This window comes from Rhinopithecus roxellana, chromosome 8, assembly GCF_007565055.1.
Source record: "Rhinopithecus roxellana isolate Shanxi Qingling chromosome 8, ASM756505v1, whole genome shotgun sequence".
In the NCBI taxonomy this organism is placed as follows: Eukaryota; Metazoa; Chordata; class Mammalia; order Primates; family Cercopithecidae; genus Rhinopithecus; species Rhinopithecus roxellana.
This window is the reverse complement of record NC_044556.1, coordinates 61,021,912-61,046,097: the sequence shown is the minus strand read 5'-3', so window position 1 is coordinate 61,046,097 and position 24,186 is coordinate 61,021,912. Positions and strand designations below refer to the sequence as shown.

The following is a 24,186-nucleotide window of genomic DNA, read 5'->3' as shown; positions in this document are numbered from 1 at the left end:
TTGCAGGGGGAGATGAACTCTTATTTTTTGAATTTCCAGCTTTTCTGCCCTGCTTTTTCCCCATCTTTGTGGTTTTATCTGCCTCTGGTCTTTGATGATGGTGACGTACTGATGGGGTTTTGGTATAGGTGTTCTTCCTGTTTGATAGTTTTCCTTCTAATAGTCCGGACCCTCAGCTGTAGGTCTGTTGGAGATTGCTTGAGGTCCACTCCAGACCCTGTTTGCCTGGGTATCAGCAGCAGAGGTTGCGGAAGATAGAATATTGCTGAACAGCGAGTGTACCTGTCTGATTCTTACTTTGGAAGCTCCCTCTCAGGGGTGTACTCCACCCTGTGAGGTGTGGGGTGTCAGACTGCCCCTAGTGGGGGAGTCTCCCAGTTAGGCTACTCAGGGGTCAGGGACCCACTTGAGCAGGCAGTCTGTCCGTTCTCAGATCTCAACCTCCGTGTTGGGAGATCCACTGCTCTCTTCAAAGCTGCCAGACAGAGTCGTTTGCGTCTGCAGAAGTTCTGCTGCCTTTTTGTTGTTGTTGTTGTTGTTTAGCTGTGCCCTGTCCCCAGAGGTGGAGTCTACAGAGACAGGCAGGTTTCCTGGAGGTGCTGTGAGCTCCACCCAGTTCGAGCTTCCCAGCAGCTTTGTTTACCTACTTAAGCCTCAGCAATGGCGGGCACCCCTCCCCCAGCCTCGCTGCTGCCTTGCGGTTAGATGGCAGACTGCTGTGTTAGCAATGAGAGCGGCTCCGTGGGCGTGGGACCCTCCTGGCCAGGTGTGGGATATATTCTCCTGGTGTGCCCATTTGCTTAAAGTGCAATATTGGGGTGGGAGTTACCCGATTTTCCAGGTGTTGTGTGTCTCAGTTCCCCTGGCTAGGAAAAGGGATTTCCTTCCCCCTTGCACTTCCCAGGTGAGGCAATGCCTCGCCCTGCTTCAGCTCTCGCTGGTCGGGCTGCAGCAGCTGACCAGCACCGATTATCTGGCACTCCCTAGTGAGATGTACCCAGTACCTCAGTTGAAAATGCAGAAATCACCGGTCTTCTGTGTCACTCGCGCTGGGAGTTGGAGACTGGAGCTGTTCCTATTCGGCCATCTTGCTCCGCTCCCCCCACGTTTTTATTTTTTATTTCTACTTGTGTAGAAGTAAAGTACTTGTGTTTATTGTAACCTTTTTTCTTCTTCTCCCGATTAGTCTTGCTAGTGATCTATTAATCTTGTTTATCTTCTCAGAAAACTAATTTTATGTTTTTTGATCTTCTATTGTTTATCTGGTCCCAATTTTACTTAGTTCTTCTATGATTTTTTTAATTTGTTTTCTTTTGCTAGTTTTGGATTTAGTTGTTCTGTTTTCTCTAAGTTTCTTTAGGTGCAAGGTTAGGTTAATTTATGACTTTTCTATCTTTTTATGCAGGCATTTCACACTGTAAACATTCCTATTAACACTGCTTTTGCCATATCCTAGAGGTTTTCATATGCTGTCTGTATTTCATTTGTTTTAAATTTTTTAAATTTCCATCTTAATTTTATCACTGACTCAAAAATCACTCAGAAGTAAGTCATTTAATTTTCATGTATATGGATAGTTTTGAAAATTATTTATGACATTAATTTCTATATATATTTCACCATGTTCTGATAAGATACTTGATATTATTTCTAAGCTTTAAAGTTTTTTGAAACTTGCTTTGTGGCTGTAGCCTAGCATATGGTCTATTTTGGAGAATGTTCCATGCACAGGTGTGAAGAACATATATTCTGAGGTTGCTGGGTGGAATGTCATTTAAATACCTGTAAAGTCCATTTGTTTTAGAGTCCAATGTAAGTATAAGGTTTCTTTGTTTATTTTTTTTTCCAGGAAATCTGGCTAGTACAGTCATTGGGCGTGTGGAGGTTGCTCGCCCTCATTACATTGCTGTTTATCTTTCCACTTAGCTCTAGCAGCATTTCCTTTATGAATCTGGGTGCTGAAGTTTTGAATGCATATATATTTAGAATTATTATATCTTCTTGCTTCGTTTATCATTATATAATGATCTTCACTGTCTTTTTTTTCTGTTGTTGATTTAAAGTCTTTTTTATATATAAATATAACTATACCAAACACTTTTTGTCTCTGTTGTTCAAAATACCTGTTTCCATACATTTATCATGAGTTTGTATAAGTTTCTCTCAGTTAGGTGGGTTTCTTGTGAGCAGCCTGTGGTTGGTTTCTGTTTTCTAAATTTGGCCCACAAATCTGTATCTTTTAAGTAGAACATTTAACCTATTTACATTAAAAGTTAATATTGTCATGTGAGGTTTTGTTCTTGTCATTATGTTAGTTGTTACCTAGCTGCTTTGTAGTCTCAACTGTGTAATTATTTAATAAGACCTGTGAGTTTTATACTTTTGCATGTCTCTATGATGGTGAGTATTGATCATCTGATTTCATGTTCAGAACAACCTGGATCATTTATTGTGGGGTGAATTCCTAAAGTGGATTTCTACTGGTGATGAATTCCCTTAGTATTAGCTTGTCTTGGAAAGGTTTTATGTATTCCTCATTTATGAAGCTTAGTTTAGCAAAATACAAAATATATCTCTAATAGGTGTTTTTTCAAGAAATATGAAATAATCTTTCTGAAAAGAACTCTGAAAATAGGACATCAATCTCTTCTGGCTTGTAAAGTTTCTGCTGAGAAGTCCACTGTTAGTCTTGTGAGATTTCCTTTACAGTTGATTAGATGTGTTCTCTTACTGATTCTATAATTTTTCCCGTTCACATTGACTTTAGATAGCCTGATGACTATATGTTTGTAGAAGTTCATCTCACAATGTAACTTCCTGGTGTTATCTGAGCCTCTAGTATACAGACATCTATATCTCTAGCAAGAGGGCAAGAGGAGATAAATTGTCCTCAGAAAGGTTATCTAACTTTTAGCTCTGTCTTCTCCCTCAAGAATACCTATAATTCTTAAGTTGTGTCATTTTTTTTAGAACGCCATTTTTCTCAAAACCTTTGCTCATTTAAAAAAAAGCTATTTGCTCTTTATTTTTGTCTGACAAGGTTAATTTGAAAGACTTGTCTTCAAGCTCCGAGAGCAAGTTTTTCTGCTTGATATAATCTGTAATTAAATCTTTCAACTATATATTGTAATTCTTCAATGAATTTTTCATTACCATAAGTTCTATTTGTTTTTTAAAATATATTTTCGTACATTTTTCATTCATATCCTGAGTTTCTTTTCTAATTTCTTTGTGTTGCTTTTCAACTTTCTCTTGGACTCCATTTAGCTACTTTAAAATAAATGTTTTAAATTCTTTGTCTGGTATTTCAAAGATTGTATTTTGGTTAGGACTTATTGCTGAAGAGTTAGTGTGATCCTTTGGGAGTGTTGTAATACGCTGTTTTAAATCATACTTCCAGAAATGTTTCAATGGTTTCTTCTCATCCAGATGAACTATCTCTTCTTATTTTTGACTGTAGTTTCCAATAGATAGGATTTGTTTTTCCCTTTGAGAATATGACTATGATGTATGTTGTATAGAGTTATTTGGTTTAGGTTCTCGGTTCTTTCAATGGTAAAGACGCTGTATGAGTACATTGGTTAGAGATAATTTTTGTGTGATGGCTTTCTTAATTGCTGGTTGTAGTAGTTATGTACTGGGTGCATGACGAGGCTTACTGCCTTCTGAAGGGCTGGTATGGAAGACTTCGCAGAAAACTAACCTCGTTCTCCAGCATCATGCGCCAGTGTCAGCATTTTGCATTGGGCTGTGCAGTTTAACATTCAGGACAGTAGGTGGCGTGGACAGGTAAGAGCCAGCTGCAGCAGAAGCAGTTGTGCCTGTGCTTGTCATTGTTTATGGGAGAAACTCTCTGTTGCCCCAGGGAATGGACTGATCTATGAAAGGTACAATGGTCTGAGGAGCTGGGGACAAAACGGGGTGGATCTGAACCACTAAGCTCACCCTTGGATGCTCCAAGGATGAGCACAAGCACCAGCCCTGACAGGGGTGTCAGGGGAAGACCCTGGTGAGATATCCCTAGCTTGTCTTTCTTGCAAGCCTGGCTTCACTGGGCACATCACCAATGGAGATGTAGCCACCCTTAATACACCTAGAATGTCTGTCCTCTGGTGTGTCTGCACCAGTCTCCTTTGCGAGTGACCACAGCTATGTCCTCAGAATCGGGCAGAGGGGAGATGTCCCCCTCTCTACATCTGCGCCCAAGCACTGGGACCACTGGGCCCCTGAGATGGATCTGTACTCCTCCCTTGCAGAGGAAAACACCGCGTCTGTGGGTCTGCTGGAAGTGGTGTAGTCATTTTCAACCCACAAGCAGGTTGCTCTCGCACACGGGAAAGTGAATGCTACAGTCTTCTTTGTCAAAAGGGGTGTCCCTTTGTTGCAGTTTCCATTAGGAATAGCACTCCCTGATGGTTAAACTACTGAGAATGCTGTAACTCCCTTGGGTCCAACCAGCTATGGGGGACTGCCACATCCAACCAGCTGCCAGGGAATGTCTGTGCGGCTCTGGTGTTATGGGATCAGAGGGCGGGCTGAGGTTCCTGTGTAGGATACAGTCCCCACATGAGTGCACTACAAGCATGAAACCTACCACTGTAGCTTGGGTCCAAGGAGAAGGCAAATGACCCTGTTCAAGCTAGTAGTTTGGTGTAATGCCCTCAAGAAGTTCCCAGGTCTCCTCTCACACCAGTGTGTGAGTTCATGAAGGCAGAAGAGCTCTCTGACAGCTTGGATCCCCATGGTGAGCTGCAGGGAGTCCAAAAGACTCCTATCTAGACTGCCTATGAAGTCCCACAGGATCCTAGTCAACCTTTGAGGCTCTTGCTTCTATCTCTTTCCATGCTTTGGCTTTTCTCCATGATTCCTCTATGACGCTCATGCACCCTCTCTTTGATATTTTTCAAGTTGTGAACATTTTCCTGTAACTTTGGTTCTTCTTTCTGAGAAGAACTGGCGTCCAAACTCCTTACTCAGCCATCTTGTTTTTAAAAAGCCCCAATTCTGGTCCATATGCACTTTTAAAATTGTAAATTAGTCTCTTTTTTTTTTTTTTTTTTTTTTTTTGAGATGGAGTCTCGCTCTGTCGCTCAGGCTGGAGGGCAGTGGCCGGATCTCAGCTCACTGCAAGCTCCGCCTCCCGGGTTCACGCCATTCTCCTGCCTCAGCCTCCCGAGTAGCTGGGACTACAGGCGCCCGCCACCTCGCCCAGCTAGATTTTTGTCTTTTTTAGTAGAGACGGGGTTTCACCATATTAGCCAGGATGGTCTTGATCTCCTGACCTCGTGATCCGCCCGTCTCGGCCTCCCAAAGTGCTGGGATTACAGGCTTGAGCCACCGCGCCCGGCCAAATTAGTCTTTTTTAATATGAGAGAGTAATTTCATGTTTTGAGTAAAAAAAGTAATATTAAATTTCATAAACATCAGTGATTAAAACTAATTTAATTGTAAATAAGTTGGACTTACAAATTAATTTTTAGAACAGATACATTTCAATACCATAACATTTGTCTTAAAGTTCCATTTCAATTTAGACAGTATATAAAACATAATATGTAGCATTCTTTACAGGGAAAAGGATTTATCTGATGCCCCTCTGTATACCCAGTATCAACCTCGCTTTATTGTGGCACATGTAAAATTTACTTTGGCAACGATTAATTGTATATTCTCATGAAATTATTTTACCTTTTTTCAGAAAGAGAATGTGAACTTCCTAAAATAGATGTACACTTAGTTCCTGATCCCAAGAAAGACCAGTATAAAGTTGGAGAGGTGTTGAAATTCTCCTGCAAACCAGGATTTACAATAGTTGGACCTAATTCCACTCAGTGCTACCACTTTGGATTATCTCCTGATCTCCCAACGTGTAAAGGTGAATGCTTATCTTACAACTGCTGAAATAAGAATTAGAACTTTGAAGACCAAATTTTTTTTCTTAATTTATTTTGGGCTTCCATTGTCTGTAATCTAATGAATTAAGTCAAAGATTTGCCTGTGAAGGATATGTATTGGGTACTGAATACCTAAGCTTCAGTTACTTAAGTTAATCTCCATTGTTTCTTGAACGATGTACTAGAAGTGTTCTTAGACACACAGGTGTTGTCAGTCTTAGTCTACTTTAGGTTTATGTTTCCATAAAGGAATAACTGAGGCTGGATGATTTATAAAAATGTTTTATTTGGCTCACTGTTCTCATGACTATAAAATTCAAGATTGGGCATCTGTATTCAGTGAGAGCCACAGAATGCTGGTAGAAGGGAAAGAGGAGCCAGTGTGTCCAGAGAACAGGTGATGAGAGAGGAAGCAAGAGAGAGAGAGCAGGGCAGTGACAGGCTCTTTGTAAGAACCAGCTCTTGCAGGAACTAATAGAGTGAGAACTCTCCCTGAGTGGGGGCATTCATCTGTTCATGAGAGATCCATACCCATGACCCAAACATCTCCCATTAGGCCCTGCCTGAAACATTTGGGATGAAGTTTCAACATGAGGTTAGAAGTGATAAACATTTAAACCATAGCATGGCTGACAATGGAGGGATTTCTTTGTTCATTTTCATTTTGCCTGAAATGTCAACATCCATTTTGGACATTTTATATAGTGTGAGCTGTAACTTAAGTTTCACTGAGTGTGTCTAAACAATATTTAAGCAGCTTATATTCAATTCAATTGCTTGTATTGATTAGTAAAACTTAAAGTATGTTGATCAAATGCTTGCCTCGGTTATGATATTTTTCCAAAATGTTATGACAAAATGTTTCCATGAAATGTAAAAATTAACGTGATTTTCATAACCACATTTGCTAATTGATTTTCTTGCATCTTTAAGATATCTGGAAGTCTGAGCATATTTTAACCTTTTATCATACCTTCAATATGACAATTTAGTATAAGTAATACAATATGAACACCATTCTTGGTTGTTTACAATGCTATAATAAGTTACATAATGAAGAATACATGAATAAAAGAAGAAAGTCTTTCCATTTTACTGAATTTTTATATTGTAAAACACACAATTTAACCATTATTTACATAGTATTTCTACTATAGAGGAAGTAGAGTCGTGTGGTCCACCTCCTGAACTCCTCAATGGGAATGTTAAGGTAAAAATGAAAGAAGAATATGGACACAGTGAAGTGGTGGAATATTATTGCAAGCCTAAGTTTCTAATGAAGGGACCTAATAAAATTCAATGTGTTGATGGAGCGTGGACAACTTTGCCAGTGTGTATCGGTAATGTATAAAATATTAATATTTAAACTTGTCAAAACTTTTGTATTTTGTATCTAAAGCACATAAATCATGCTTTCACAATAAACTTTTTTTGTAAAATTTACATAGAGGAGGAGAGTACCTGTGGAGATATACCTGAACTTGAACATGGCTATTCCGAGTTTTCTTCCCCTCCTTATTACTATGGAGACTCGGTGGAGTTCAATTGCTCAGAATCATTTACAATGATTGGGCACAGATCAATTACGTGTATTCATGGAGTATGGACCCAACTTCCTCAGTGTGTGGGTGAGAATACATTTCTTAAATCAACATTTAATAAAGTTTAATATTTGTATTGTAAAAACAATATTAGCAACTGAATTTTTGAAATTTACAGATATGGCTTAAAATGTCCAGTCTTCAATATAATGAAGCCAATCTTTCTCATATTGTTTATAATTCAACATGTGTCTAGAGAGAAAAAATAAAGTTAGCAATATAATTTTATGACTCTTTCTGCCTCTGATATCAGTATTGTTTATATTTAAAAGTGTGAAGCAGCATTTCACTTATAAAATTGTCATGTGAGGCCAGGGTGGTTGCTCACACCTATACTCCCAACACTTTGGGAGGCCAAGGCAAGAAGAATGCTTGAGGCCAAGAGCTAGAGACTAGTGTGGGCAATATAGCAAAAGCCCATCTCTATAAAAAAAAATTTGTATAATTAGTTAGGTGTGGTAGTGCATGCCTGTAATCCAGCTACTCAGGAGGCTGAGGAGGGATGATTGCTTAAGGCCAGGAGTTCGAGATTGCAGTGAGCTTTATTGTGCATTCCAGCCTGGGCAACAGAGTAAGACTCTTTAAAAAATTATCATATGATTAAATATGAGTACTATTACTGAGAAATTATAACTGTTTTATATAAAATAAAAATATCATTGTTATATGGTACTCCTTTTGGGCACTGCAAAGCAAAGAAACAAAGTTGACAAAATATCTACTTACTACTCTCCCATAGGATTCTTTTCTCTCTTAAAGCTTCCAAAAGCAGTAATTTTTCAGTTTGTTCCATATCAGCCAACATAAGTTAATGTGCTGCAGGGTTGGTGGGCCACAGGCCCTCTATGTCAGTGATATAGCTAAGTGACATGAGGTAGTCAGGGACTGAGTCAGGACGTAAATCTCATTGATGGACTTCACACTGTAAGTCTCATGTCTTGATCAGCAAGAAGGTAAGGTGATTCACTTACAGTGAGACTTGAGATTTACAATCTTTAAAATCATTTTGCCTCCTTGATGACTAACCGGGAGGATCTTGGGGACCCTCATTCACTTTTCTCTAAAACTGAGTTTTTCCTAAATTTTCCTGCATCCTAATTCTAAGAGTCCTAAATGTCCAGTCGTACTTATTCATCCAATGAAATATCCAATAATATTTTGTATTTCCCAAAGAACAAAATGTCTTATGATAGATATCTCTAACATTTCAGTGACAGAATGCAGGGCTTATATTTTTACATAATAGCATTTTGATGCAATGTAATCAGGAATAACTTGGTTGGTGAAATTTATAATGATAACTCATAATTTTATGATGCTAATACTATTTACTTTGTAACTATTTTTATGTGATAGTTGGTTTTATTTTTATAATTTAAATTTTCATAAAAATATATTTATTTTATAGCAACAGATCAACTTAAGAAGTGCAAATCACCAAAATTAATTGTAATTGAGGCAAATTTAACAAACAAGAAGGAATTCGATCATAATACTACCATAACATACAGATGTAGAGGAAAAGGAGAACGCCTACACGCAGTCTGCATAAATGGAAGGTGGGATCCAGAAGTGACCTGCTCAAGTAAGCTCTTATTTTGTTTTCAGAAAAGTATTCTATTTCTCATTTGGAAAAGTATTATGTATGTGTGTCTTAAAAACTTTATTTATTATTACAAATGCTCCTGAATAAGGCAGGTAATTTAGAAACGAATGAAAACATTGTTCCTAATACTAACTGTGCCATGTGAATTAGTTACCTTTAGTATAAAACACACACACACACCCACACACAAATCAGGCACTTCATGTCATAATTACTGTTGGAGGACCAGTGTTTCTCATTCCTTTCCTTGTCAACAAATGTTCCTGTGCCTATACCTCTGTCTATGCCAATAACTACTATGTATCTATTTGTGTATGTGTGTATTTATGTATGTATGTATATCTATTTCCATTGATTAATTTATTTAATCTATCTCTCTATTCATCTATCTGTTCATCTACCTACTCATCTATTTATCTATTAATTTATTGTTTATCTATATTGAAAAGTTAGTCATATTGACACATACAGTTTCACTTGAATAGTGTAGGGTTTATTCCAGTCTTCCCACATTTGAGGCATGTATTTTGCTCTCCAGTTGTGGCATTCCTTTCCTCACTAGCTTCAATATTTTTACCGCTGTCTGCCAGTCTAGGGAAAACAGAAAGCATTGACAACCAATACAAAAACGAATCTACTATCGACATTTCAATATGTTTAGAGTCCTTAAAGAAGCAAATAATATATACGTGCAGTGAAGTGTACATGTTCTACAGATTTTTCTTGAAGTTTTATAGTTTTAGCACTTCTATATAGCTTTATTAAAATGATCGTATGGTTATTGTCCTTTCTGTTAATGTGATGCATCACCTTTATTTGCCTATGTTAAACCACCTTTACATTCCTTGGATTAAACTCACTTGATCATAGTGAATTATTTTTTTAATGTGCTGTAGGATTTGTTTTCCTAGTATAACGTTGAGGGTTTTTGTACCTACGTTCATCAGGGGATTTTGCCTGTAGTTTTCTTTTTACGTTGTGTCCTTGTCTGGTTTTGATTTCAGAGTAATGTTGGGCCACTACAATGAGTTAGAAAAATGATCTCTTAAAAGTTTTAGAGTCGTTTTAGAAGAGTCGGTATTAGCTCTTTTAAAATGTTATAATTCAGCAATGAAGCCATCGGGTCTTGGATTTTCTTTGATGGGAAACATTTTATTACTGACTTAATCTCTTTCCTTTTGATTACTCTGTTCAGACTTTCTATTTCCTCTGAATTAATCTTAGTAGGCTGTTTGTGTCTAGAAATGTATTCATTTCTTCTAGATGATCCAATTTGTTGGTGTATAATTGCTAATAATTGTCTCTCATTATTCTTTATATTTTTTTGATATCAGTTGTAATGTCACCTTTTTCATCTCCAATGGTGTGTTTCTTTAAGCCATCTCTCTCTTCTTTAGTTATTCTGGTTAAAGCTTTGTCAATTTTTGATTATCTTAAAAAAACTATTGTTTTCATTGATATTTTGTACTGCTTTGGGGATTCTATTTTACTTACTTTTACTCTGATCTTTATGACTTCTATCCTTCTACTAATTTTGGAATTGACTAGTTTGTTCATGTTTTTCTGCTTTTTTGAGGTGTACTACTAGATTGTTTGTTTGAATTATTTCCATTTTCTTGATGTAGGCAATTATTCCTAAAAACGTACATCTTATAACTACTTTTGCTGCATCCCATAATTTTGTTACGTTTTGTTTCCATTCTCCTTTTCTCAAAATATTTTTAAATTTATTTGAAATGTTTTGACCCTATTAATGTTTCAGAGCATATTGTCTAATTTTCACCTAATTTAAAATTTTCCATAATTCTTCCTATTATTGATTTTTACTTTCATACCTTTGTTGTCAGAAAAGTGACTTGATATAATTTCTGTCTTCTTGAATTTGATAAGACTTGTTTTGTGGCCTAACATATAATATATTATGGAGAATATTCTGTGTGCATTTGAGAAGAATATGCGTTTTGTTGTTATGTGGAATGTTCTTTATATGTCTGTCCAATCTATTTGGTATAAATTATTGTTCAAGTATAATGTTTCCTTATTGATATTCTGTCTGGATGATCTGTCTCAATGTTGAAAGTAAAATATCGATATCCCCTACTATTACTACGTGGCAGTCCACATCTCCATTCAGATTGCTAAATGTTTCCTTTATATATTTAGTTGCTTTGATGTTGAGTGCATATATAGGTTTAAAATAGTTGTATTATCTTGACAAATTTACCCCATTATCATTGTATAATAACCATCTTTGTACCCTTATGCAATTTTTCCCATAAGTCTATTTTGTCTGAAATGAGTATAACTACCCCTGTTCTCTTTTAGTTTTTATTGTATAGATTTTTCCATGCCTTCACTGCAATCTATGAATGTACCTTACAGTTAAGTAAGCAGTTTATAACGGCATATTAATTTTTATTTAGTCATGCTATGCCTTTTGATTATAGAATATATTCCATTTCTATTTAAAGTAATTTTAGATAGGTAAGGATTTATAATAACAATTAGTTAATTCTGTTCTGGTTGTTTTTGAATTCTTTGTTTTGTTCTCTCTTGTTTGCTTTATTCATGGTTTGATGACTTTCTGTAGCCGTATGCTTAGGATTTTTTCTTTTAATCTTTTGTGTATGTATTAGAGGTTTTGCTTTGTGGCTATCCTTAGGCTTGCATAACATATATTATAAAAGGTTATTTTGCATTGATAGAAACTGAATTTTGATTACATATAAAATCTCTAAATTTTACTCTGCTCCTTCCATGTTTTGTCTTTGATCACATACTTTGCATCTTTCAATCATTTGTATCTCTTAATAAAGTTTGTAACTTCAGTTGTTCTTAGTACCTTTGCCTTTTAACCTTCATGCTAGCTATATTTACCCATCACCATTACAGTATTAGAGTGTTTGAATATCATGTTGCACTTTCTTTTACTAGTAAGTTTTATACTTTAACAACTTCATCTTACCAATTAGCATGCTCTTTTTTCACCTTCAAGAACGCCCTTTAAAATTTCTTGTAAGGCAGAAAAGCATCCTTATGCTCTCTCAGTTTTTTGTTTTGTTTTTTATTATACTTTAAGTTCTAGGGTACATGTGCACAACGTGCAGGTTTGTTACATATGTATACATGTGCCATGTTGGTGTGCTGCACCCATTAACTCGTCATTTACATTAGGTATATCTCCTAATGCTATCCCTCTCCCCTCCCCCACCCCACAACAGGCTCCGGTGTGTGATGTTCGCCTTCCTGTGTCCAAGTGATCTCATTGTTCAATTCCCACTTATGAGTGAGAACATGTGGTGTTTGGTTTTCTGTTCTTGCGATAGTTTGCTGAGAATGATGGTTTCCAACTGCATCCATGTCACTACAAAGAACATGAACTCATCCTTTTATATGGCTGCATAGTATTCCATGGTGTATATGTGCCTCATTACCTTAATCCAGTCTGTCACTGATGGACATTTGGGTTGATTCCAAGTCTTTGCTATTGTGAACAGTGCCGCAATAAACATACATGTGCGTGTGTCTGTATAGCAGCATGATTTATAATACTTTGGGTATATACCCAGTAATGGAATAGCTGGGTCAAATGATATTTCTAGTTCTAGATCCTTGAGGAATCACCACACTGTTTTCCACAATGGTTGAACTAGTTTACAGTCCTACCAACAGCGTAAAAGTGTTCCTATTTCTCCACATCCTCTCCAGCACCTGTTGTTTCCTGACTTTTTAATGATTGCCGTTCTAACTGGTGTGAGATGGCATCTCGTTGTGGTTTTGATTTGCATTTATCTGATGGTGAGTGATGATGAGCATTTTTTCATGTGTCTGTTGGTTGTATAAATGTCTTCTTTTGAGAAGTGTCTGTTCATATCCTTTCCCCACTTATTGATGGGGTTGTTATTTTTTTCTTGTAAATTTGTTTGAGTTCTTTATAGGTTCTGGATATTAGCCCTTTGTCAGAGGAATAGCTTGCAAAAATTTTCTCCCATTCTGTAGGTTGTCTGTTCACTGTGATGGTAGTTTCTTTTGCTGTGCAGAAGTTCTTTAGTTTAATTAGATCCCATTTGTCAATTTTGGCTTTTGTTGCCTTTGCTTTTGGTGTTTTAAACATGAAGTCCTTGCCCATGCCTATGTCCTGAATGGTATTACCCGGGTTTTCTTCTAGTTCTTTTATGGTTTTAGGTCCAATATTTAAGTCTCTTATTGATCTTGAATTCATTTTTGTATAAAGAGTAAGGAAGGCCGGGCGCGGTGGCTCAAGCCTGTAATCCCAGCACTTTGGGAGGCCGAGACGGGTGGATCACGAGGTCAGGAGATCGAGACCATCCTGGTGAACATGGTGAAACCCCGTCTCTACTAAAAAAATACAAAAAAAAAAAAAAAAAAAAAACTAGCCGGGCGAGGTGGCGGGCGCCTGTAATCCCAGCTACTCGGGAGGCTGAGGCAGGAGAATGGCGTAAACCCGGGAGGCGGAGCTTGCAGTGAGCTGAGATCTGGCCACTGCACTCCAGCCTGGGTGACAGAGCGAGACTCTGTCTCAAAAAAAAAAAAAAAAAAAAAAAAAAAAAGAGTAAGGAAAAGATCCAGTTTCAGCTTTCTACTTATCCAATTTTCCCAGCACCATTTATTAAATGGGGAATTCTTTCCCCATTTCTTGTTTTTATCAGTTTTGTCAAAGACCAGATGGCTGTAGATGTGTGATATTATTTCTGAGGGCTCTGTTCTTTTCCACTGGTCTATATCTCGGTTTTGGTACTAGTACCACGGTGTTTTGGTTACTGCAACCTTGTAGTATTTTGAAGACAGGTAGCATGATCCCTCCAGCTTTGCTCTTTTGGCTTAGGATTGTCTTGGAAATGTGGGGTCTTTTTTGGTTCCATATGAACTTTAAAGCAGTTTTTTCCAATTCTATGAAGTCATTGGTAGCTTAATGGGGATGGCATTGAATCTATAAATTACCTTGGGCAGTATGGCTATTTTCATGATATTGATTCTTCCTATCCATAAGCATGGTATGTTCTTCCATTTGTTTGTGTCCTCTTTTATTTCACTGAGCAGTGGTTTGTAGTTCTCCTTGAAGAGGTCCTTTACATCCCTTGTAAGTTGGATTCCTAGGTATTTTATTCTCTTTGAAGCAATTGTGAATGGAAGTTCATTCCTGATTTGGCTCTCTGCTTGTCTGTTACTGTTGTATAAGAATGCTTGTGATTTTTGCACATTAATTTTGTATCCTGAGACTTTGCTGAAGTTGCTTATCAGCTTAAGGAGATTTTGGGCTGAGACAATGGGGTTTTCTAGATATACAATCATGCAATCTGCAAACAGGGACAATTTGACTTCTTCTTTTCCTAACTGAATACCCGTTATTTCATTATCTTGTCTGATTGCCCTAACCAGAACTTCCAATACTATGTTGAATAGGAGTGGTGGGAGAGGGCATCCCTGTCTTGTGCCAGTTTTCAAAGGGAATGCTTCCAGTTTTTGCCCATTCAGTATGATATTGGCTGTGAGTATGTCATAAATAGCTCTTATTATTTTGAGGTACGTTTCATCAATACCGAATTTATTGAGAGTTTTTAGCATGAACGGCTGTTGAATTTTGTCAAATGCCTTTTCTGCATCTATTGAGATAATCATGTGGTTTTTGTCTTTGGTTCAGTTCATAAGCTGGATTACTTTTATTGATTTGTGTATGTAGAACCAGCCTTGCATCCAAGGGATGAAGCCCACTTGATCATGGTGGATAAGCTTTCTGATGTGCTGCTGGATTTGGTTTGCCAGTATTTTATTGAGGATTTTTGCATCAATGTTCATCAGGGATATTGGTCTAAAATTGTCTTTTTTGTGTGTGTGTCTCTGCCAGGCTTTGGTATTAGGGTATTGTTGGCTTCATAAAATGAGTTAAGGAGGATTCCCTGTTTTTCTATTGATTGGAACAGTTTCAGAAGGAATGGTAGCTGCTCCTCCTTGTACCTCTGGTAGAATTTGACTGTGAATCTGTCTGGTTCTAGACTTTTTTTGGTTGCTAGGCTATTAATTATTGCCTCAATTTCAGAGCCTGCTATCGGTCTATTCAGGGATTCAACTTTTTCCTGGTTTAGTCTTGGGAGAGTGTATGTGTCCTGTAATTTATCTGTTTCTTCTACCTTTTCTAGTTTATTAGCGTAGAGGTGTTTATAGTATTCTCTGATGGTAGTTTGTATTTCTGTGGGGTTGGTGGTGATATTCCCTTTATCATTTTTTATTGCATCTAATTGATTCTTCTCTCTTTTCTTCTTTATTAGTATTAATAGCAGTCTATCAATTTTGTTGATCTTTTCAAAAAACCAGCTCCTGGATTCATTGATTTTTTCAAGGGTTTTTTGTGTCTTTATCTCCTTCAGTTCTGCTCTGATCTTAGTTATTTCTTGCCTTCTGCTAGCTTTTGAATGTGTTTACTCTTGCTTCTCTAGTTCTTTTAATTGTGATGTTAGGGTGTCACTTTTAGATCTTTCCTGCATTCTCTTGTGGGCATTTAGTGCTATAAATTTCTCTCTACACACTGCTTTAAATGTGTCCCAGAGATTCTGGTATGTTGTATCATTGTTCTCTTTGGTTTCAAAGAACATCTTTATTTCTGCCTTCATTTCGTTATGTACCCAGTAGTCATTCAGGATCAGGTTGTTCAGTTTCCATGTAGTTGAGTGGTTTAGATTGAGTTTCTTAGTCCTGAGTTCTAGTTTGATTGCCCTGTGGTCTGAGAGACAGTTTGCTATAATTTCTGTTCATTTACATTTGCTGAGGAGTGCTTTACTTCCAATTATGTGGTCAATTTTGGAATAAGTGTGATGTGGTATTGTGAGAAGAATGTATATTGTGTTGATTTGGGGTGGAGAGTTCTATAGATGTCTATTAGGTCTGCTTGGTGCAGAACTCAGTTCAATTCCTGGATATCCTTGTTAACTTTCTGTCTCGTTGATCTGTCTAATGTTGACAGTAGGGTGTTAAAGTCTCCCATTATTATTGTGTGGGAGTTTAAGTCTCTGTAAGTCTCTAAGGACTTGCTTTATGAATTTGGGTGCTCCTGTATTGGTTGCATGTATATTTAGGATAGTTAGCTCTTCCTGTTGAATTGATCCCTTTACCATTATGTAATGGCCTTCTTCTTTGTCTCTTTTGATCTTTGTTAGTTTAAAGCGTGTTTTATTGGAGACTAGGATTGCAACTCTTTTTTTTTTTTGTTTTCCTTTACTTGGTTGATCTTCCTCCATTCCTTTGTTTTGAGCCTATGTGTGTCTCTGCATGTGATATGGGTCTCCTGAATACAGCAAACTGATGGGTCTTGTCTCTTTATCCAATTTGCCAGTCTGTGTCTTTTAATTGGACCATTTAGTCCATTTACATTTAAGGTTAATATTTTTATGTGTGAACTTGATAGTGTCATTATGATATTAGCTGGTTATTTTCCTCGTTATTTGATGCAGTTTCTCCCTAGCATCGATGGTCTTTACATTTTGGCATGTTTTTGTAATGACTGGTACCAGTTGTTCCTTTCCATGTTTAGTGCTTGCTTCAGGAACTCTTGTCGGGTAGGCCTGGTGGTGCCAACATCTCTAAGCATTTGCTTGTCTGTAAAAGATTTTATTTCTCCATCACTTATGAAACTTAGTTTGGCTGGATATGAAATTCTGGGTTGAAAATTTTTTTTTTAAGAATGTTGAATATTGGCCCCCACTCTCTTCTGGCTTGTAGAGTTTCTACTGAGAGAGCTGCTGTTAGTCTGATGGGCTTCCCTTTGTGTGTTATCTGATCTTTCTCTCTGGCTGCCCTTAACATTTTTTCCTTCATTTCAACTTTGGTGAACCTGACAGTTATGTGTGTTGTAGTTGCTCTTCTCGAGGAGTATCTTTGTGGCATTCTCTGTATTTCCTGAATTTGAATGTTATCCTGCCTTGCTAGTTTGGGAAATTTCTCCTGGATAATATCCTGCAGAGTTTTTTCCAACTTGATTCCATTCTCCCCGTCACTTTCAGGCACACCAATCAGACGTAGATTTGGTATTTTCACATAATCCCATATTTCTTGGAGGCTTTGTTCATTTCTTTTTACTCTTTTTTCTCTAAGCTTTTCTTCTCGCTTCATTTCATTCCTTTCATCTTCAATCTCTGATACTCTTTCTTCCAGTTGATTGAGTCAGTTACTGAAGCTTGTGCTTTTTTCACCTAGTTCTCATGTCATGTTTTTCATCTCTATCAGTTCATTTATGGACTTCTCTGCATTGGTTATTCTAGTTATCCATTCTTTCATTCTTTTTTTAAGGTTTTTAGTTTCTTTGCGCTGGGTATGTAATTCCTCCTTTAGCATTGAGAAGTTTGATCGACTGAAGCCTTCTTCTCTCAACTTGTCAAGGTCATTCTCCATCCAGCTTTGTTCCATTGCTGGCAAGGTGCTGCATTCCTTTGGAGGGGGAGATGCACTCTGATTTTTTGAATTTCCAGCTTTTCTGCACTGTTTTTTCACCATCTTTGTGGTTTTATCTGCCTTTGGTCTTTATGATGGTGACGTACTGATGGGGTTTTGGTGTGGGTGTCCTTTCTCTTTGTTAGCTTTCCTTTTAACAGTCAGGACCCTCAGCTACAGGTCTGTTGGAGTTTGCTTGAGGTCCACTCCAGACCCTGTTTGCCTGGGTATCAGCAGCAGAGGCTGCAGAAGATAGAATATTGCTGAACAGTAAGTGTTGCTGTCTGATTCTTGCTCTGAAAGCTTCATCTCAGAGGTGTACCCAGTCGTGTGAAGTGTGAGGTGTTGGTCTGCACCTAGTGGGGGATGTCTCCTAGTTAAGCTACTCAGGGGTCAGGGACCCACTTTAGCAGGCAGTCTGTCCATTCTCACATCTCAACCTCTGTGCTGGGAGAACCACTGCTCTCTTCAAAGCTGTCAGACAGGGATATTAACATCTGCAGAGGTTTCTGCTGCTTTTTGTTTAGCTATGCCCTGTCCCCAGAGGTGGAGTCTACAGAGGCAGGCTGGCCTCCATGAGCTGTGGTGGGCTCCACCCAGTTTGAGTCCCTGGCGACTTTGTTTACCTACTTAAGCCTCAGCAATGTTGGGCACCCCTCCCCCAGCTTAGCTGCCACCTTGCAGGTAGATCTCAGACTGCTGTGCTAGCAATGAGGGAGGCTCTGTGGGCATGGAACCCTCCAGCCAGGCATGAGGTATAATCTCCTGGTGTGCCATTTGTTAAGACCCTTGGTAAAGCACAGTATTAGGGTGGTAGTTACCCGATTTTCCAGGTGTTGTGTGTCTCAGCTTCCCTTGGCTAGGAAAAGGAATTCCCTTCCCCCTTGTGCTTACCAGGTGAGGCAATGCCTCACCCTGTGTCAGCTCTCACTGGTTCGACTGCACCCACTGACCTGCACCAACTGTCTGACACACCCCAGTGAGATGAACCCAGTACCTCAGTTGAAAATGCAAAAGTCAACCATCTTCTGTGTTGCTCATGCTGGGAACTGGAGGCTGGAGCTGTTCCTATTTGGCCATCTTGGGTGCTTCCAGCTTTTTTCAATCTCAGAAAGCCTTTATCACCCTTTTGTTTTTAAGACAGAATAGTGGAATCTAGAATTATTGATTGGCAGTTATTTTCTTTCAGAATTTTGAGTGTATCTTTCCACTTCCTTATGGCCTGCAAGGTTTCTGTTGAGTAATCCACTAATAGTCTTGTGGAAATTCCATTTTATGTAACCATTCAATTTTCACTGGCTTTTTTCAACAGTTCATCTATAAATTTTGACAATTTGATTGTGTTATGTCTTTAAATGACTATCTTTTATTAAACTTATTTGATATCCTTTGAGATTTCTGGATGTGAGTTTCTATTTCTTTCCCAGTTGTTGAAAGTTCTCTATCATTGTTTTTTCGAATATATTTTCTGTATTTTTGTGTCTCTTTCTATTTTTAACGTGCTGATAATGCATACATTATTCCACATGGTGATATTTCATCTGGATCTTAAGCTGTCTTCACTTTATTTATTTATTTATTTATTTAGGTTCTCAGATTCTATGATTCTCAGTAATTTGCCTTCAAGTTCACTAATTCCTTCTTCTACTTCATCTGATCTACTGATGCATACCTCTTTAAAACTTTTCCATTCAGTTATAGTATTCTCAAATTTGTTATTTTTGTTTGGTATTTTAAAAAATACTTTCTACCTCTTTGTTGAAGTAGTTAATTTGTTTTTACATTGCTCTCTTGGTCTCAGTGAATATCTTTATGACCATTATTTTGAATTCCTTCTTGAGTAAAACACCTATATCCATTTTCCTCAAGTTAATTTCTGGAGACTCATTTTGTTTTTTTGTTTGGAGTATATTCTCTTGTTTCTTTATTTCCTTTAACTCACTATGTTTCTATGCAATAGATAAGACAATGGCCTTTCTCAGTCTCATCAGACTGGCTTCATATAGGAGAAAGATCTCACTAATTTTTCCAGCCAGAGATTTTCATGTGCCTCTCAAGTCTTTGTTCAGACTGCTGTCTCCTAGTTTTGGTGCCCCCCTGGAGGTTAGAATGCACCACATCTTTTCAGGACTTGGTACCAATAAGTTAGGAGCCAGGCTGTCTAGATGTAGCTGAAAATACTGAGGACTTGGCTGTGTATTTACTTCTTTCTACTTTCATAGTGAAAGTGAATGTACATGTTAATCTCTCACTCTCTCTGTATTACACCAAATAAAGAATCTGTGGCAAATGCCTGTACTAATATTCAGGCTGCATACTCTGCTCCTGAAGAGGTAGCTGCTTGAAATGAGTCCATTGTATTACCAGCTTTTTGTATTCTGAGATGTAGGGCCTTTCAGGAATGCAAATCTCTATCATCTCCCAGTGTGAGTTTGTTAAGGAGACAATCTCTTGAGTCGGAGCTATAGAAGTAATGACATTTGAATGCATGTCTAAACTTGGCCCAGGAAGAATGAATAAATCTGATTTTATCATTGGGGTGAGACTCATGAAGTGCCAAACTTTAGATTTGGCTGCAGGAAGATTACTGTTTGTTTGCATCATTACATGCCTTGTGCAAGCTCGCTAGAAGCCAGTTCCTTAAGTAGCCAGTGGAAGTATGTGCCCTAAGCCGTTTCTACAGAGAAATGGATATTGAACTTTCTCTTCCCTTTTCTTCACTGCTCCAGTTTGGCATAGTGTCTGGAGTTTTTACATAGCATTTTAAGACTACCTATTTGCTTTAAGATCTATGGAAACTGCTATTTTTCTAATATCATCTGCTGTGAGAATTAAGAGTTTTAAGAGGAGTCCTTTTGGTGGTAACTGTAAAGGTTGCAGCACTTGATGAATGACATAAACCTTTTTGAGGATAAACAGGGAGCTGCATTTTAAAAACCTTTTCTCTGCACTGCTCTTGGGCAATGAAGCTCCTGGAAGTGCTTACACACCCATAAAAAACTGCCATTTCTTTTTTCTGTGTTCTAGATAGACTCTGGATATATTTTGTGTCCTCTACTCCCAGAACTAAGAGCTTTAGGATACAGTCCCTGAATGAAAGTTGTAAAAGTTAGAGCACTCAAGTTTTGTGTGGACAAACTTGTTCTAAGAGCGATTAATATACCTGGATTTGTCACTGGGGTGAGTCATGGGAACCGGCTAGAGAAGTGCCTGATGCAAGTTCGTTATAATCCAGACTGCAACTTTTTTAGAATTCAGACTTCAGCCCCTTCTCTGAACTGCTATTAAGGAATGAAATTTCTGGAAGCTCTTCAGCACTTGTATCATACCACTGTTTTTCCTGTGATCTAGAGAGACTCTCATGTGTCTAATCTCCTCTGCTTCCAAAATTAGTGAATTAAAGGCCAAAGAACAGGAAAGTTAAACTTTGGATGCTTTATGTGAGATCCATAAACTCCTCTCCACAAGGAGAAATTGGGTTTTTTGAGATTCCTTTTCTAATTGTGTGGTACAGTGAACAAGGCTGGGGTCCATGATCCATTGTGTTGTAACTTTTCTTACTTGTTCAATGTGAATGTTTTCTTTCTTGCCTGGTAAGTAGGAGTCCCTTTATTGGTCTTTGATTTTCTTTCAGAAGGAGTTCATTCATGAGTAGATATCTGTTTAGGACATTCTTGGATGGAAGAAGAGTCAGGAGCTTCCACTTCTGCCATGTTGCTGACATCACCCCCTACCTAGCTCTTTATTTTACTCCCAGGAAACTAGAGTATTGCAGGTATCATTAAGTGCTCCTACCCAAGCGAGAGAGAAACCAGTACTTTAGAATGCTTCCCAAAAAGCTAGGATGATAAATATTTCGTTAACTCTTACCTTTCCTCTCTGAGGGAGAAGCAGCCAAAATATATTGTTCTCTGTTTACTTTAGGGGGGTTGCAGGAGGCTCTGAACTGGTTTCTTGATTTCTCGTAAAGGGAATTGTTTCCAGTATCGTCATTGAATCAGTGTGCCTGTGCGGGGGACAGTGGTGACTCCTATGTTGCCATCTTGCTGATGTCACTGCCCTCTTTCATACTCAATATTGATCATTTTTAAAATCTTGATCATTGTTTTTACTTTGTCCTCAATTTTATTAATATTTCCAAAAACCAATTTTAATACCTTTAAATTTTCTCCATTGCTCTCTATTTTTTAGCTTTCTTATATTTTACTAATTTTAGCTTTGTTAATTTTCTCCCTTTTCTATGTTTCTTTGTCTGTTTTCTCTTCTTCACTGATTTTATTGTTTTCTTCCTTCTAATGATTTCAATTTTAATTTCACTTCTCTCAATCTTAGGGTGAAAAATGAAAACATGGTCATAAAATATCATACTTTGAAAATATAAAACTTTAAAGCTCCAACCTTTTAAGCACTGCTTTAGCTGTGTTCCAAAATGTTACACATGTCTGTGTGTGTGTGTGTGTGCGTGTGTGTATGTTCTGTGTGTTGGGAGACAGAGAGAGAGAGCTCATTTTTATTTGATTTGAAATATTTTCTCATTTGTCTTGTGGTTTGTCTGTTGATGATCAATTATATAGAAGTTTATTGTTTAATGTCAAAATATTTGTTGTATCTAGATAAGTGATTTTTTTCTGGTTTCTAATTTAATGCTGTGTGAAAGAATACTGGGAAATTTTCAATATTTTGAAACACTCAGTTTTTTAATTGCACAGCACATAGTCTACCTTGCTGATGGTTCTATTTACAAATAAAAATATGCATACACACTAAATGTAGAATTAGGCTATACTGGGTCACAATGTTCTTTAAATTTATTTGCCCATCTCACAAATTTGTTAAATAATTTCTTTCTCAATTGCTTACTATCAGAAAATACTTTAAATTAAATAATAATGGTTGTGGTACACATTAAAATCAATGGGATACAGCTGAAACAGAGATCTAGAAGGTAGATGGGAATATACACCTAACAAAAATAGAAGGAAAGAATCATTCAAGCATAAATAGTTGATCATTAATCTTAAGAAAAATAAATTGATGAGAATGTTGAAAACATATTAAAATATTGAAAACCAGAAATAGGCAAAATACTTTTGATAAATATGAAATACTTTAATTATCATAGGTGAAAAAAGAAAACTTGACATTACCAATAACCTTTAATGAAGTTTTATTCACCCAAACATCTCCCTGAATTGATAACAAAATGTCAGACTCTTGAAATCATTGCCATAATTTCCTGGAGTATGCTGACAGAAAGCTTTAGGTGAAGTAGAGCATACTCTATGATAGGAGAAAATAAGATCAAGGGATAATAAAGTGCTGAATGCTGCCAGATGCTTCTAAACTCCCCCGTCAAACAGAACATGCTTCATTTTCATATTATGAAAAAATAAGATATTTCTGGTGTATCACAGTTTAACAAGAGCTTAACTGTGAGCTTACAAAGGTGTCTTTATATGTGATTATATAACTAAAGCCAGGCTGTGCAATGCATTAAACTGGGTGCATAACATCCATTTAAATATACCTAAACAGTACAGATAAGCTAGAAAATAAAAATTCTATTGGAGTTTCAAGTTTTAAATAGCACACTATAAATACTAATGATTATATTTAATGCTTATATTGGCCAAGTGTCAGTACCAAATTGATTATTAACTAAATATAATTCTACTTCTGGCTAATAAGATTCCATTGGCAGAAAATTTGTGAGGGTTTTAATCCAATCCTAATGTATTTGGTCATATATATCAATTTTTATTTAATACATGTACTTAAGAGTGTGTAATTCTATTAAAACTTTCTAAAGGCTCAAAATAATTGAAATTGATATTACATAAATTATGCAAAATTTGTTAAACAAAATATATACAAAAAAACTACAAGAAAGTCTATGAGAATACAAGCCAAAAGTTCCATTGTTTAATGTAACTGTTACACAGTTGAAAAGTATAATATCTACATAAAAGAACATCATAATTAATATGTGATAATTTATGAAACATAGTTATTGAATTTTTCTATTGATTCTATTTTAATCATATAAATTGTTATTTTTAAACTAAAAGCCTAATTTTAATATTTTTATGTTTAATTTTTATTATAAAATTAATTATATTTTTAATATTTTTTAGTGGCACAAATACAATTATGCCCACCTCCACCTCAGATTCCCAATTCTCGCAATATGACAACCACATTGAATTATCGGGATGGAGAAAAAGTATCTCTTCTTTGCCAAGAAAATTATCTAATTAAAGAAGGAGAAGAAATTACATGCCAAGATGGAAGATGGCAGTCAATACCACACTGTGTTGGTCAGTAGTGTGTAATTTATTTTACATAATTCTTTCAAATGAGGTTAATATTCTCTTGTGCTTCATGTAAACAAGAGAGAAGTTCTTTCTCTATATCTGTTACTTTATCCTGACAAAATAAATTAGGACCTAGGCACATCAATCAATCACCACTCTTTCAATTTTTTGAACAAAATGCAGCCAAATGTTTGGAATATTTTGTAAATATTAGATAACATTTCCATTTATGCATATTTTAATTGTCATGATGAACAAGACATGAATGAAGAGGATTATTGAACAAGAGGATGGTAACATATATATGGTAGAGGAATGTATCTTTGCAA

The 24,186-nt window shown here is 36.9% G+C and overlaps 1 protein-coding gene across 1 annotated transcript in view; it reads left to right on the top strand.

Annotated features, from left to right (window-relative positions):
- The window catches only part of CFH (complement factor H), a 133,408-nt gene that overhangs the window by 87,726 nt on the left and 21,496 nt on the right, over positions 1–24,186 (top strand). The window contains exons 12-16 of the mRNA XM_030936121.1: positions 5,699–5,875; positions 7,052–7,234; positions 7,343–7,522; positions 8,904–9,080; positions 23,678–23,860. Of these exons, the coding sequence (XP_030791981.1) occupies positions 5,699–5,875; positions 7,052–7,234; positions 7,343–7,522; positions 8,904–9,080; positions 23,678–23,860 (900 nt within the window). The remainder of the gene's footprint in view (positions 1–5,698; positions 5,876–7,051; positions 7,235–7,342; positions 7,523–8,903; positions 9,081–23,677; positions 23,861–24,186) is intronic.